General features: G+C 54.8%; 1 protein-coding gene across 2 annotated transcripts; it reads right to left on the bottom strand.

Annotated features, from left to right (window-relative positions):
* Nucleotides 1-311: 311 nt before the first annotated feature.
* Nucleotides 312-15,017, bottom strand: PBK (PDZ binding kinase). 2 transcript variants are annotated; one of them, XM_062573337.1, is made up of 8 exons: nucleotides 13,833-15,017; nucleotides 12,537-12,601; nucleotides 11,935-12,019; nucleotides 11,132-11,274; nucleotides 9,466-9,635; nucleotides 4,719-4,848; nucleotides 2,701-2,877; nucleotides 312-998 (listed from the first exon to the last, which is right to left on the bottom strand). In XM_062573337.1, the coding sequence occupies exons 1-8, from the start codon at nucleotides 14,243-14,245 to the stop codon at nucleotides 784-786; spliced, it is 1,398 nt and encodes a 465-aa protein (XP_062429321.1). In that variant the 5' UTR covers nucleotides 14,246-15,017; the 3' UTR covers nucleotides 312-783. The 2 variants fall into 2 exon arrangements, with proteins under 2 accessions (XP_062429321.1, XP_062429322.1); XM_062573338.1 differs by lacking the exons at nucleotides 12,537-12,601; nucleotides 13,833-15,017 and adding an exon at nucleotides 12,218-12,313.
* Between the last annotated feature and the right edge of the window lie 87 nt (nucleotides 15,018-15,104).

Genomic DNA, 15,104 nt, shown 5'->3' with positions numbered 1-15,104 from the left:
TCCTGACCTCGCAGGGTTTCCGCTAATAATGCCCCAGTAAGTTTGTCTTGAACAACCTCCACAAGCTTTCGCTGTTGCACAACCCCGTGAACCACCCTGTGGTTGCGGGAAGCCGCCCCCGGTCTTGTCTGCGGTGACTGCCCCGGCAGCCCAGGGGAGCGACCTGGTTGAGCTTCCCCCCCCAGTCTGTGGCTGAGCCCGAGGGCAGGGGACAGCGCAACCCCCCCCGCCCCCCAATCCCTGCTGTCCTGCCAGAGCTGCCTCACGCGGATGGATTAGCAGCCCGGGGAACGTTAGGAAAACGCCACCACTTTTGCACCGAGGTGGAGAAAGAAATTTATTTTAGAAGTTTCAGGCACAAAACAACAGACCAACAGTAATGAACTGACAAACATACAAGGGCCGTTACTGTATTCACAGCGGGGATGGGGCGATGGCAAGCATCTGCCTAAGGGGCTTTGCACAGAGAGCGGGGGGGCCGCTGAGGACCTAAGTGCAGGCCGGAGGGAGACTGCAAGTCCCAGTCGCCTCGGGCATGTCCTTGGCAGGGTAGTGTTAAACCGGGGTTATCTCTTAAGGACATCGGCCTCTGCGCGGAGCAGGTTTCACATGCTACAAGGATACGTACTACAGGCTCAGCCTTCCTCCTCTACCTGAAACGGGCCCTGCAGAACTCGGCAGCACCCGCCGTGGCCCAACGGCACCGGGCAGCTGCCCGCGCGGAACCCACACAGAAACAGCAGTGCTGCAGGCGCCTCGGCGCGCTGGAGCCGGGGCCGCACCTCAGGGCAGGCACTCCCGGGGCAGAACCGCCTCCAGGACTGCCACGATCTGGGCCGCGGAGGGGCGCTTCTGGGGCTCCTCGCTGGTGCAGATGGAGAACAGCTCGACCATTTGGTGGTACGACTGGTCCAGTTCCTCCAGGTTCAGCGCTGGCCTGGTTCCCAGAGCCGCGTAGTAGGCGTCCTCATCAAAGTCATCCTCATCGAAAGAGTCATCTGGCCAAAAGAATGTTTCAAATGCATTGGTAAGGGCACGGCTCACTTGCCTGCAAGCTGCACGTGCCTCCCCCTGCGGCTTCTGAGACACCTTTAGCCCCAGTTTCCCCCCATTTTTTTCGTGTGTGTGTGTGGGGGGGGGGGGGCTACAAAAGCAGGATCCTGGACTTGGGCCCTCACTTCGCAGGGCTGCCCAAAACCTACCTCAACTCCCGGCCTTCATTCAGCTCTGCTCCCTTGACCCTTGCGGCTTTACGCCCTGGCCGCCCATCACCCGCCTCTGGGCTCCTGCCACCCGGGTGCTCAGGCTGCTGCTTTACGCTAGCCCCAATCACTTTGCCGTCCAGCGCCAACAACCAAGCATCAGGGCGCCGGGCCAAAGCCCAGAGAGGCGCCCCGAGCGGTGCCCTGCTGAGCCTCGCGGAAACGGCCGCTGTCAGCAGTCACCCACGCGCACGGGTGAGAGCCCTGCGCACCAGGCGCATTCCTGGAGGTTTTTCCACCCACTGCGCCGTTTCCTTGCAGAGGTCCAGCCGGATGCGGCCGCTGCGCGAGTGCAGCCGTCGGCTCCTCAGCACCACAGCCGAGCTTGAGTTACTCCCTTCTGTTAGCGCTAACTACTGCCCGGGTCCCCTTAGACTTAAAACTTGGCTATTTTAAAGCTGCGCCCACCTCGCTTCTCCCTCCAGAATAAATTCGAGTCGCCACTGCAGAATCGGTGGCGTGAGAAGGAAAGCCTGCTGCTCCAAGATACCGCATACGGAGACCGGGAGCCGAGCGGGATTCCCTGGCTGCTCGGAGACGCCAGTTAGGGAGGGAGCCAGTCTGCAGGTACCGGGCCAGCGTGCCCGATGGCTGGCACGGCAGCGCTTTCCCTGCTCAGCCCCGCATCATTTTGGCGTTATCTAAACAGCATCCACCACCCTGCTGCAGCGTGCAGCTCCTCCTACGCTGCCCCGATGGCACGGGGCGAGGGGGAGCATGCAGGACAGAGGCCCGGAGCGTGGCCCGAGCACGCTGCTTGGCTCTCGGCGGAACAGTAGTATAGCTCAGGGACATCTTTCAAGCCTACTGTCCGAGCTGGGAACGGTGCTGATGGGAATTTGATGAGCAGCTGAATTTCAAGCTCTCTCAGCTGCTTGACGAGCAGCTGGAGCGCCTACAAAGAATGCTGGCTTGCGCTGCGATTAGTTACGATCGTTTATCAATTCGCCCTTTGGAGTTAAAAAGCCAAACAAACTTGAAAGCAGCCCAGCCACCTGCAAAAACACTGAACGAAGCTGGCAGGCACACGGTCTGCAGAAAGTCCTCGGGGAAGAGCCGAGTATTTCTGTGGGGAAGCGAGAAAGGGCTGGGAAAGGCAGCAGCTGCGCTGCGGTTCAAGGCAGAACACAGGGTTACAGTCAGCGGGCAGGAAAAGGCAGGGCTGCTCCCCAGCACTCACTACGGCTTCTCCCTTTTCCTCAAAGAACCCCTGAAGAGACCAACACAAGTGGCTCCAGACTCCTGACTCTGTTGGGTTTCTGGCGGTACGGACACACGCGATGGATGCCAGCCTGAGGGCTTGAAAACACGGAAGACTGACCATTCTGGTGGTACCAACACGCACTGTAAAAATCAATTCCACTAGGAAAATAAGGCACTTCTAGGAGCAGAAGTTGCTCAGCAGCGCACAACTGGCCAGCAAGAAATAAAGACAAACCTTCATCACCACTCTCATCTCCCAGGTTGAGATGGGGCACCGAGAGGGTCATCATTTCCCAGAGAGTCAGCCCAAAAGCAAAGATGTCGGCCCTATCGGTGATGACGCCGTCCTCTTGCAGAGCTTCCTTGGGCTTCCAGGGCTCGGTGCCGATGTAGCATGCCTCCGGGTCACTCACTGGAAGGAAACAAATTACTTGGTTAGCTGCTGGGACTCACAAACACAGTAAGATGTGGTCACAGCTCACCGCACCAGCTGGTCAAGATGTTCCAGGGATTTATCCTGCTCAGGCATGCCCTCTTTGTAGCTGCACCTGTTTGTTTATTCTTAAGCATCTACCTAGTCCCAAATTCCCTGTAACCTGCAACTTGCTCTGCTCAGCAGCAGTGTCGGACGCAGCAGAGCTCACGCTTCTCCTCCGCAGAAGCTGCTGAGTGCAGTCCCCACAACACACGTTAGGGACTGTGGGGATTTCATGTCAGAGTGCCTCTGAGGCTGCGCGGCCCCAGGGCGCAGCAAACAGCTGAAGCGAGAGGCCAGAGCTGATGTGCTCTGCGGCTTAATTCCCACCACAAGGAGCCCTGCAACGAAGAGGTGCGAGACCACCTGAGGTTTACAGTCATTTCCACTTCTCAGCTTTGCACTCCGGGGATGCAAATTCAGGGTGAGAAGCACTTCCCTTCCCAGGCCGGGTGGCTCAGAAAGTGCCAAGGTGACAAGTGACAAAGCCCGCCTGGCCCTCCGAGGCAGACCAGGCTCCATCAGTCCCCACCGCCACAGTACCTCCTGCTGGCCACACAGTCATTTCGTTTTCTTCACCCCAGCACAAATCAAATTCTTGCTAGTTTGTTTAATTTAACATCTCCACGAGCTTACTTAGCCTTGGGAGAGTCCAAACAATCCACTAACATCAGCCTGAAGAAGAAAGCACCAGGCCTGGCTCCATTCTGGCTCCATCTCTTCCTGCCAAACCAGCACAGTTATAGGAAGACTCTCCGGAATATAAGGACATTTCCCTCCACTTTCCTTAGCAAATTGCTGAGTTTTCAGTAATATCTCAGCTGTTCAAGAGACTACTTTCTTCCAGTGCTGATCTTCAAAAGCCCCGCCCGTAAGGAGAAGCAAACACTGAAATCCCTGAACACTTCACACGGATCATGACCTAGCATCCTTTCCGAAGCTGGGTGGATGTTGTCTCCTTAAGACCTTGAGGAGGCAAAGCCAAAATCAGGCTGAAGCGAGAGGACTTCTTGTTTAATCGACCCAGAAATTGATGCTTTAACCACACTGCTCTTTGGGAGATTACTCTGGTGCATTGCCTCTAGCTCCCTCACTCCTTATAAAAGGGAACAGCTACTAATAAAAACGTAATAGAGCAGCTTTATAAATGATAAGGCTGTTGCAGGCCCAAGCACCGTGGAAAGCAACACAGAACAGGGTTATTGTAATTAACCCAAACACATTCCTGCTGTTCACAGCCAAGCCATGACGCCATTAGACATCTGCTTCTCATTTACATGAGGTCTTTATAATGTTTGCATTTGGCTCGTGCTTCCTTCCAACCCTGTGAGAAAGATTCAGTTACTTAACTCTCTGGCAGGAGCATCCCCTCAACAGCGGCCAGCAGGGCCTAATCCAGTATTCCTTGAGCAATGGCACTCCTGCCGGCGGAAGCGAAGGTGTGAGCGCGGAGGAGCGCGAGGCTGAGCTGACAGACCTCCCTTTGCGCTGGAAAGGGTCCAGCCTCCCTGCCGGAGGCAGTCACGCAGCAGCGGCCGGCTGCCCTCAGGCTCTGGAGGTAGCAGACGTTGCGGGTCTGGGGGATCAGAGGAGGATCAAGGGGCCTTGTGCCAAAGATCCCCTTCACCCACACGCAGTGCCAACAGCACAGATGAGACCACGAGCCAGTCCTTTCCTCCAAGGTATCAGGAACATAAGTGTCCAGATGTTCTCCACCCATGGAGCCAAATGCTAAAAACCACTAAGCACTCAGGTCCCCTCCTCAACGTCTCACCTACCAGTCATGTTTTCATCCAGGGGCAGGGACACTCCGACATCACAGATCTTTACAGCTTCAAAGTCACCTTTAACAACCACATTTGAAGATTTGATATCTCCGTGGAGCAGCTTCTTATCATTGTGAAGATACTAAGAGGCAGAGAGAGGCAGTTAACACCTGTCTACAGGCTGAGCTATGAAGAAATTCACCTCACCAAGCAGGGCACATTTGCCTTTGCAAACAGGTTGGCCAGCCTAGTAAAGAGGGCTTTAAACTAGGTAGGAGGAGGGGACGGGGCGTGTCATACAGACGGGGTAGACACCAAAACACAAGTTGGGTTGGGGGGGCCTCCAACGGGTGCATGCAGCTGGGGATGTGCGTTTGGGACATGGCTATGGGGGACCCCTGTACACCCTTCCTGGGAAACCTGCAGGCATGACCACCTCTCTGAAATGCCTGTACACCAACGCATGCAGCATGGGGAACAAACAGGAGGAGCTGGAGATCTGTGTGTGATTGCAAGGCCATGATCTCACTGCAGTCACGGAAACATGGTGGGATGGCTCACATGACTGGAACACTGTCATGGATGGCTATGTGCTTTTTAGGAAAGACAGGTCAGGAAGGTGAGGTGGTGGAATTGCTCTTTATGTGCGACAGCAACTGGAATGCACCGAGCTCTGCCTAGGCGGGGAGGAGGCAGTCAAGAGCTTATGGGTAAAGATCAAAGGGCAGGCTAGCATGGGGGACACTGCTGTGGGTGTCTACTATGGGCCACCTGACCAGCAAGAGGAAGTTGATGAGGCCTTCTATAGACAGCTGGAGGTAGCCTCACCATCACAGGCCCTGGTTCTCACGGGGGACTTCAACCACCCTGACATCTGCTGAAGGGACAACACAGCAAGGCACAAACAGTCCAGGAGGCTCCTGCAATGCACTGATGACAACTTCTTGTCACAAATGGTGGAGGAGCCTACGAGGAAGGGTGTCCTGCTGGACCTTGTCCTTACCAACAGAGAGGGACTGGTTAGAGATGTGAAGGTTGGGGGCAGCCTTGGCTGCAGTGACCACAAGATGGTGGAGTTCAGGATCCTGCCAGAAAGAAGTAAGGCAACAAGCAGGACTGCAACCCTGGACTTCAGGAGAGCGGACTTTGGGCCCTTGAGAGACCTACTTGGAGGAATCTCATGGGTTAAGGCCCTAGAAGGAAGGCGGGTCCAGGAGAGCTGGCTAATATTCAAACATCACTTCCTCTAAGCTCAAGAGCGGTGCATCCCAAGGAATAAGAAGTGCAGCAAGAGGGGCAGGAGACCTGCATGGGTGAGCAAGGAGCTCCTGGCCAAATTCAAACAGAAGAAAATACACAGACTGTGGAAGAGGGGACAGGCTACATGGGAGAATTACAGGAATGCAGTCAGAGTATGTAGAGATGCTGCGAGGGAGGCTAAGGCCCAGCTGGAATTGAGTCTGGCAAGGGATGTCAAGGACAACAGGAAGGGCTTCTTCAAAGGCATCAGCAGCAAGAGGAGGACTAGGGAAAATGTGGGCCCGCTACTGAATGGGGCGGGGGCCCTGGTGACAAGGGACACAGAGAAGGCAGAATTACTGCATGCCTTCTGTGCTTCAGTCTTCACTGCTAAGGGCAGCCCTCAGGAATCCTGCAGCCTGGACGTGAAGGAGAAAGTCTGGAGAAGGGAAGACTTTCCTTTGGTTGAGGAGGATAGGATTAGAGACCTTCTGGGCAGGCCAGACATCCACAAATCCATGTGCCCAGATGGGATGCACCCACGGGTACTGAGGGAGCTAGCGGATGTTGCCAGGCTGCTCTCCATCGTCTTTTAAAGGTCCTGGAGAACTGGAGAGGTGCCTGAGGACTGGAAGAAAGCCAGTGTCACTCCAGTCTTCAAGAAGGGCAAGAAGGAGGACCCAGGCAACTATAGGCCTGTCAGTCTCACCTCCATCCCTGGAAAGGTGATGGAACAGCTCATTCTGGATGTCATCTCCAGACATATGGAGGATAAGAACGTGATCAAAAGTAGCCAGCACGGATTCACCAAGGGGAAATCCTGCTTAACCAAGCTGATAGCCTTCTCTGATGGAATGACTGACTGGGTAGATGAGGGGAGAGCAGTGGATATTGTATCCCTTGACTTCAGCAAGGCTTTTGGCACTGTCTCCCATAACATCCTCCTAGAGAAGCTCAGGAAGTGTGGGTTAAATGAGTGGACAGTGAGGTGGCTTGAGAAGTGGCTGAAAGGCAGAGCTCAGAGGGTCGTCATCAGTGGTGTGGAGTCTCGTTAGAGGCCTGTGGCTAGTGGCGTCCCCCACGGCTCAGAACAGGGTCCCATCCTGTTCAGATGAAGAATGACCCAGATCCTGGTTGTTCTTCATCAGTGACCTGGATGAGGGGACAGAGTGCCTCCTCAGCAAGTTTGCTGATGATCCCAAGCTGGGAGGAGTGGCTGACACACCTGAGGGCTGTGCTGCCACTCAGAGAGACCTGGACAGGCTGGAGAGTTGGGCAGAGAGGAACCTCCTGAGGTTCAACAAGGGCAAGTGCAGGGTCCTGCACCTAGGGAAAAATAACCCTAGGCACCAGTACAAGCTGGGGGCTGACCTTCTGGAGAGCAGCTCTGCAGAGAAGGTCCTGGGAGTGCTGGTGGATGATAGGCTGACCTTGAGCCAGCAATGTGCCCTTGTGGCCAAGAAGGCCAATGGTCTGCTGGGGTGCACTGGGAAGAGTGTTGCCAGCAGGTCGAGGGAGGTGATCCTGCCCCTCTCCTCAGCCCTGGGGAGGCCTCATCTCGAGTCCTGTGTCCAGTTCTGGGCTCCCCAGTCCAAGAGAGACATGGAGCTACTGGAGAGAGTCCAGTGTAGGGCTATGAAGATGATCAGAGGGCTGGAGCATCTGCCCTGTGAGGAACGGCTGCGAGAGCTGAGCCTGTTCAGCCTGGGGAAGAGCAGACTGAGGGGGGATCTGATCAGTGTGTACAAGTACCTGAAGGGAGGGTGTCAAGGGGACAGGGACAAACTCTTTTCAGTTGTCCCGTGTGACAGGACAAGAGGCAGTGGGCAGAAGTTGAAGCACAGGAAGTTCTGCCTGACCCTGAGGGGGAATTTCTTCCCTGTGAGAGTGACGGAGCACTGGCACAGGTTGCCCAGAGAGGTTTTGGAGTCTCCTTCTCTGGAGATCTTCAAGGCCCGCCTGGATGCAACCCTGTCTACCATGCTCTAGGTGACCCTGCTGAGCAGGGGGGTTGGCCTAGATGATCTCCAGAGGTCCCTTCTGACCTTACTGATTCTATGATTCTATGAAACAGGAAACATGAGATGCAGACAGCAACGCATCAACTTCTTGATATTTAACATATCTTAAAAATCAAGGTTGGATCAACATTTAACCGTAATATACACAAAATAACTACAAAACAACACATAACAGCCACAAAAATCTCCAAAACAAGCAAGCAAGTCTGGGGAGCTCAGGAGGTTTATAGCAGCTGACACTTCACCCCCCAGCATTTTATGCTACTATTATTAACAGCAAAGCTTGAACCCTACACAGGACAGATTGCTCCATTCAGCCTCGTTTGAGGCTTATAGCTGCCTTTTTGTAAAAGGCTGCTTGAAGTGCCTCCTACATTTCTAGCATGGCAACAAAGATTTGAGAGAATATTTGTGTGTGAAGAGAGGGCATCAGCTGAGGGTCAAGCACACATTAGTTTTGTCTCAAGAGCTCGGAGCCGCCTCTCCTCAGCAGCAATAAACTCACTGCCACGGCTCAGGAAACCTGTGCTTTGCTTTGACCGCTAACATGGCCTGGGAGAGGAGCAGTGCTCTAGGCTGTGCTGTGATTTAGACAAAATAATGCTGCTCACTGCAGCGAAAGTCACCATTTTCCCTTTTATCCCTGCAGTAATAAGGTGGGTCATGACAAAAACATCCTATATGGCTGCTGCTGCAGGTCAGAGAGAAGGTACACAAGCGGCACCAGCTGGCAGCCGCAGGCATCGTCTAACTGTTTTCACTGCCAAGACCAGGTTCCCGTGACCACCCAGCAGGGAAATAAAGATAGAGTTTGGTCAGGGCGCATGGAGGCTTCTACTAGCTTTCCAGAGGTCTTTATCTCACACCAACGTAAGGAACTGGGACAAGGAAGCTTCTCTCTTCTTGCTTCTCTCCTTCAAGCTACTCCAGCTCCCTGCTTCAGCTCCTCCATAGCTGGAAGAAATCTCTCCTGTCTCTCAGTCTCTCCCCAGTTATCCAAGGAGGGAAGCAGAAGGCTAACACATGTCACTACCCTCTCTTTATTCCCTCCTCAGCACCTCTGGCCAGACTCTGACCACCCACGACCTGTGGTGCTGCCAGATTTATTCCAACAGGGATCTGGCAGCCCGACACCTGCTGGGCTAGCAAGCAGGGACAGCAGCTAGCCCTCAGGGAAGGCAGCAATACGTTAGCAGGACATTAGTGCCAACCACTCTGTCTCATCAATTTTAATATATATGTTTAATATTACTTTGATCATTAGCTTTGGGGCTCAGACCGGCTGGGTTTCACTTTAGTTTGTACAGCCGTGATCCACCTGACCAAGTCAATTTTTGAAAAACCACCAAGGCATTATATGAAGCCTTACAGCATCTGCTCTCCATTTGCTGACACGAGTGCCGCAAATGGCCTTCTCATACACTGAATTCATTTATTTTTCCAATGTCACCAGTGTATACAATTCCAGAAGGAACAGCTAAGGTTAATACTAAACATACCTTCAGCCCCCTTGCCATGCTCAAGGCAACTTTGAAAATTGTAGCAGCAGGGAAAGGGCCCAAATGTTCCGAATTTCTTTCTTCAATTAAGGCATTGAGAGATTTTTCTCCTCCATACTCCATGGCAAGACACATGCTTCCATCGTGGGCCTCGGTAAACGCACGGTAACCTTCAGACAAAGACTGCATTTGTTAGAGAGTTGGAGTGGGCATCAGCAGGAAAAAGCACTTCCTTATGCTTGCACACCAACGTGACAAAGGAGTCTCACCGATTCATGAGGCATTGTTAATTATGGCAATCTGCAAATGAAGAAACCCTCAAACACATCACAGAAGGCACCTGAGTCCCTCAGTGGGAATTTTGAGATCGTGCCTGATGGCTCAGCAAATGCAAGGCACCCTCAGGCCTGACCAGCATGGAGCCCCAAAACGCTACACAACTATAACATCTTGGGGCTCTTTCCCAGGTGCTCTCCAGGCAGCTGCAGCTGGCAACCCCAGGAAAAAAAAATCATATCACGGGCAATCTGGATGAACGCCTAACTCCAGCCAGTTTTACATGGTGGACTCCCAGACAGGTGAAGCCGTAGGAACGTCAGTGGAGACCCGCGCAGCCGAGGAGCGAGGGCACAAGCTGCAAACCTTGTTAAGATAAGCCCCTCCAGAGCAAGGGAGCTCCCTCCACCAGGAACTCCCACAGACACCCCCCCCTTTTTGCTTTCCAGGTCAGCTTTGCACCCCGTGACAAAAGAATGGAGGTCCAGGGAGGTTTCCAAAAGAGGGAGAAGTGTAGGAGGGCAGCAGAGGAGCTGACCTGCTCTTTAACGGGCAGAAGAGCCGAAGATCTGTAAGACTGACTTTTCCAGTTAAAGAGATAAGGAACTGGTAAGTGAGACAAAGGCCTGGGGGATATTTGGGAACTCTAAGCCTCTTATCTCCCAGAGGCAACTTCACAAGGTAAGAGCGATGTGCATGTGGACCATCATTTAATCATTATTCCTCTGTGTTTTATCCCCACCCTTAAACATTGCTTTTCAGGCGGAAGTATAAATGGGATAGTCTTGCGTAACAGTACAGCAAGAGTCTTATCCTGTAAATGATCTAGGGCACATTTTACAAAAAGCAATGAAAATGTTTGCTATGCAAGAGGTCAAAACTCTCTTTGCTCATAAATTCCTGACACTCCATTTTAAAAACATACACTGGCAAAGTTCCCTAGTAGCATGCAGTGTTTATAGTGGAAGTGACATCACCTAGATATCTTAAAGTGCAAATAAAGAGAAAGCCAAACAGAGTTGCTATTCTGACTGAGAGATTTTCTAGAAGATTAGAGCAGAAATTAAACCACAGACAAGAGCAGCTTCTTAAGATATTTCTAATATTGACAGCCAAGAGATCGGCAGTTAGAGCCTAGACTTTGTCGCCCACACCTATAATGAAGGTAAGTCTGTGAACTAAGCAGTCAGTTAGCCAGGTTAGTTTAACAAGCTGCTTTGGGTGTGACAAAGGTGCAGGCAGCTCAGTATACTGCTCCAAAGCCTAAGAACAGGGCAAGCAGGCAGCGATGGGTTCCCTGTGCGTGCTCACGTCACATCAGCTGGCTCCAGAGTCAGCTCTGACAGCTTTAATTGCAACGTGAGTGCCATGGGCTGTGCCGGAAACTTACCCACAATGTTTGGGTGCTGGAGGTTTTTCAAAATCTTGGCTTCTTCATTCAGTCTCTTCTGATAGATGTTTTGCTGGCTCTTGTTGCATTTGGGGTTAATTTTCTTCACAGCCCACGGGGAACAAGATGAACCTTTGGGAGATCTGCATGGGAAAGTCCCACATACCTGAATCAGGGAGTGCTGCACCACTTCATTTGTAAGTGCCAGAGTTAAAGCTTTCAAAGGTCATTGAAGAAGCTATTCTCCAAGGGCTGAGAGTAGGGGTGGGATGCATAATTCACGGAATTAAGAAAAACAAACAAAAAAACCAAACCACCCCAAAAACCCTGCATTGCTAAAATAAAGAAACTATATTCTGCCAATGTACACACATTGCATAGGCGCATAGTGATGCTTTGTCCATATACAGCACTTCAATGAATTTAAGTGTTTTAGAAAAAGACACTGTATCCTTTTTAATGGAGAAACTAAGGCAAGGAAGGAAGCAGCTTGCTCGACAGACTAAAGCAGAGCCAGGAACCGTCTCCAGATGCCTGAATTCCAGTCCAGGGAGAGGCTGATGGGGTTATCCCCAAAACAGCTCCAAAACGATGGGCCCCTTTCCAGCACTGACACCTCCAGCACTGCTTTGGCGTATGTGGCCCTTCCTCAACTCTGTGCCCATCGCAGCCTGCAGGTCAGTTAAGCCAGTATTTTTTTCCTTCAGAATCGAATCACTTTCCGTCCCATGACATCTTTTCCTCCCGGAGAACTGTAAATCCCGTTCTTGAGCACCACATCCTATTTCTGCTTTCCCTCTTACCTTTTCATCAAGTAGACATTCACTCCAGTGCCGTATCCAAGCTTTTGCATGAAGGGAGAGGCTGGAATAGTGACAGAAGCCCCATCTAAAAAAAGAAAAGGCAAAAAAATAAAAACCGATCCCACAAATGACCACACAACCAGCAGAAAGATCGAAAAGCAGTACCTTTGCACCCTGTAGCTAGGAGCTGATGCTCTTATTACAAATCACATTTGTGACTATATCATCCTGACTTTGCTCTGTGCAGAATGAGTTTAGATTTTAGAAAAGCTTCTTTCCAAACCTCCTTTCCTCCAACAGCTCATAGAAGGGAACTCAAACGCAGAATGCGCCAAGATATCGTCTCCATCACCCTCGCTACATGGCCTCACCCAGAACAAATCTCCATGAAGCATTGTGGGAGGTTTGATTTCCGAGTCTCATCTCAGATCCAGCTTGTTTGCCAGCAGACAGGAGCAAACACCAGCCGAACTGGCTCAGCGCCGGCTGGGTGAACACCCGCTGCCACCAACGCAGCGAAGCTCGGGGCCCGAGGAAAAGCCCGAGCAGACCGGTGAAGCCTATCGGGAAACACGCAGAGCTTGTGTCTGAACGTGACTTACCAGGTTTCTCCTTGCTCTTCAGGTTATTCTGAGCTTTGAAGGCTTCCATCGCTGCAAACTGAGCTCTACAGCAGAGAGGAGCAGAGAATTACACCCCCGCCAGCCCGAAATCGCCCCCCAGCGCAGGATGCCGGGTGTGTGGCAGCAAGTCCCTACTACAGGCAGAGCTACTCGCTGCTGCGTGGTAACGTGTCGCACGCTTTGTGCCGAGCTGCAGGGAACCGCGTGCTGGTGCTGCCCCACCGACCGGTGCCGCAGCTGCTGGAGGAAACCGTCCGAGACGACCCAGGAGAGAGCCCCCCAAAGGGCACCGGGGTCCCTGCTGGGCGGTGGGGGTCCAGAGACCACCCCCCTCCAGAATGCTGGGCTGGGGAGGGGGGAGGAAGCAAGATACCTCGACCTGAGGTGGGGAGGGGGAAGCGAGACCCCCAGGACGCCGGGGTCCCCACTAGAGGGCAGTGGGGAAGCAAGAACCGCCAGGACGCCAGGGTCCCCACTGGGGGGGCAGGGAACAAGCGAGAACCCCCCCCCCCAAGGATGCCGAGTCCCCACTGGGGAGGGTGGGAAAGCGAGACCCCTCCCAGAACACCAGCATCCCCACTGGGGGGGGGGGGGCAAGCAACACCCTCCCCCCTCCAGCTAGGACACCAGGGTCCCCACTGGGGGGGGGGTGAGAACCCCCCACCCCAGGATGCCAGGGTCCCCACTGGGGGGGGGGGGTGAGAACACCCCACCCCAGGATACCAGGGTCCCCACTGGGGCGGGGGGGGGGGTGAGGCCCCTCCCAGGACACCGGCATCCCCACTGGGGGGGGGGCAAGCAAGACCCCCCCCCCAGCTAGGACACCAGGGTCTCCACTGGGGGGGGGAGGGTGAGAACCCCCCACCCCAGGATACCAGGGTCCCTACTGGGGCGGGGGGGGGGGGTGAGGCCCCTCCCAGGACACCGGCATCCCCACTGGGGGGGGGGGCAAGCAAGACCCCCCCCCCCCAGCTAGGACACCGTGGTCCTCACTGGGGCAGGGGAGTGAGACCCCCCTCCAGAACGCCAGGGTCCCCACTGGGGGGGGGGGGCAGGCGAGACCCTCCCCCCCAGGACGCCTGGGCCCCTGCGGCAGGGAGGGCAAAGCGAGCCCCCCAAGGACGTCGGGTCCCCACTGGGGGGGGGGTGTGAGACCCCCCCCCCCAGCCAGGGCGCCGGGGTCCCCACTGGGGGGGGAGGGGGAAGGGGAAGCGAGAAGCCCCCCCCCCCCCCCCCCCCCCCGCTGGACGCCGGTTCCCACCCCGCGGCCGTTACCTGCCGCCGCCGTTCGAATAGAGGCGCGCGCGCGAGAAGCGCCCCCCCCCCCCCGCTACGGCGGCCGCCGAGCGGCAAAACAGCGCGGCAGGCGAATCGGCGTCGGAAAGGGGCGGGCGCGACATGGCTGAGGGCGGGGGTATGGCGAAAGGGGCGGGGCTTGACGGGAGGGGCGGGGCTTGTGGGGGGCAGCGGGGAGCGGGGCCCCCGAGGCCGTGGGGCAGCAAGGGGGTCCCCAAGGCCTGGGGAGGGGGATGTGCCCAAACCCATGGAGGGGTATAGGGAGGGCACTGGGGCCCCCAAAGGCACTGGGGAGATGGGGGGACGTTGGAGTCCCCAAGGCTTTGGGGGTTCCCCAAGCCCGTAGGGAGGCATGTGGGGATATAAGGGTCCCCAAAGCTATAAGGGAGCATAGACAGCCATTGGGACTCCAAGGCCTTGGAGCGGAGGTCTCTTGGGGTTCCCCACACCCACAGATTGGGGCCCCAAGCCTTTTGGGGGGCCTCTTAGGGGTCTCCAAACCAATAAGGATAGGTCTGGGGGGCATTGGGGGCCCCAAACCCACAGGGAGTATAGAGGAACATCAGGCTCCACCAAGGCCTCGATGAGGGGCCTCTTGGGGTCCCAAATCCATAGCGGATCGGGGAGGACACGGGGCCCCCAAGCCCTTTGGGTGGTCTCTTAGGGGTCTCCAAACCAATAGCGGGATATAGGACAAGCTCTGGGATCTCCAAACCCATAGGGAGGCATCTGGGGATCTCTTGGGGGTCCCCAAACCCTTAGGAGGAGTCTGGGAGGAATTGCAGCCCCTAAACTCATAAGGAGATGTAGGGGGGCATTAGGGTCTCAAGGCCTTGAGGGGGATCACTTGGGGTCCCCAAACTCATAAAGGGGTCTTGGGGGACACTGGAGTCCTCAAATCCATAGGGCAGTATAAGGGGGGCACTGAGGTCCCCAAGGCCTTGGGAGGTTGTCTTGGGGTTCCCAAACCCATAAGGGGGTCTAGGACAGCATTGAGGACCCCAAGGCCTTGGTGGGGTCTCTTGGGGGTCTCCAAACCTATAGGGGGGCACGTGGAGGGGGCATCAGGGTCTCCAAACCCTAAGGGGGTCTAGGAGGGCACTGAGGTCCCCAAGGCCTTGATGGAGTCTGTTGGGGTTCTCCAAACCTATAGGGGGGCACGTGGAGGGGCATCAGGGTCTCCAAACCCATGAGAGGGTCAAGGGGCAATCCAGGTCCCCAAGGCCTTGGTGGGATCTCTTGGGGTTCTCC

The sequence above is a fragment of the Rhea pennata genome, chromosome 3 (assembly GCF_028389875.1).
Source record: "Rhea pennata isolate bPtePen1 chromosome 3, bPtePen1.pri, whole genome shotgun sequence".
Taxonomy (NCBI): Eukaryota; Metazoa; Chordata; class Aves; order Rheiformes; family Rheidae; genus Rhea; species Rhea pennata.
The sequence above is the reverse complement of the archived record's forward strand: the minus strand, read 5'-3'. Positions and strand labels throughout refer to the sequence as shown.

Excerpts from the sequence above, each read along its gene's own strand:
- PBK (XM_062573337.1), bottom strand. The coding sequence starts at position 14,245 with ATGCTCCCTTATAGCTTTGGGGACCCTTATATCCCCACATGCCTCCCT. Across the intron at positions 12,020-12,536 it reads GAAGAGCAAGGAGAAACCTG|ATGGGGCTTCTGTCACTATT; the intron begins GTAAGTCACGTT and ends TTCTTTTTTTAG. Across the intron at positions 9,636-11,131 it reads CCAGCACCCAAACATTGTGG|GTTACCGTGCGTTTACCGAG; the intron begins GTAAGTTTCCGG and ends CTTTGTCTGAAG.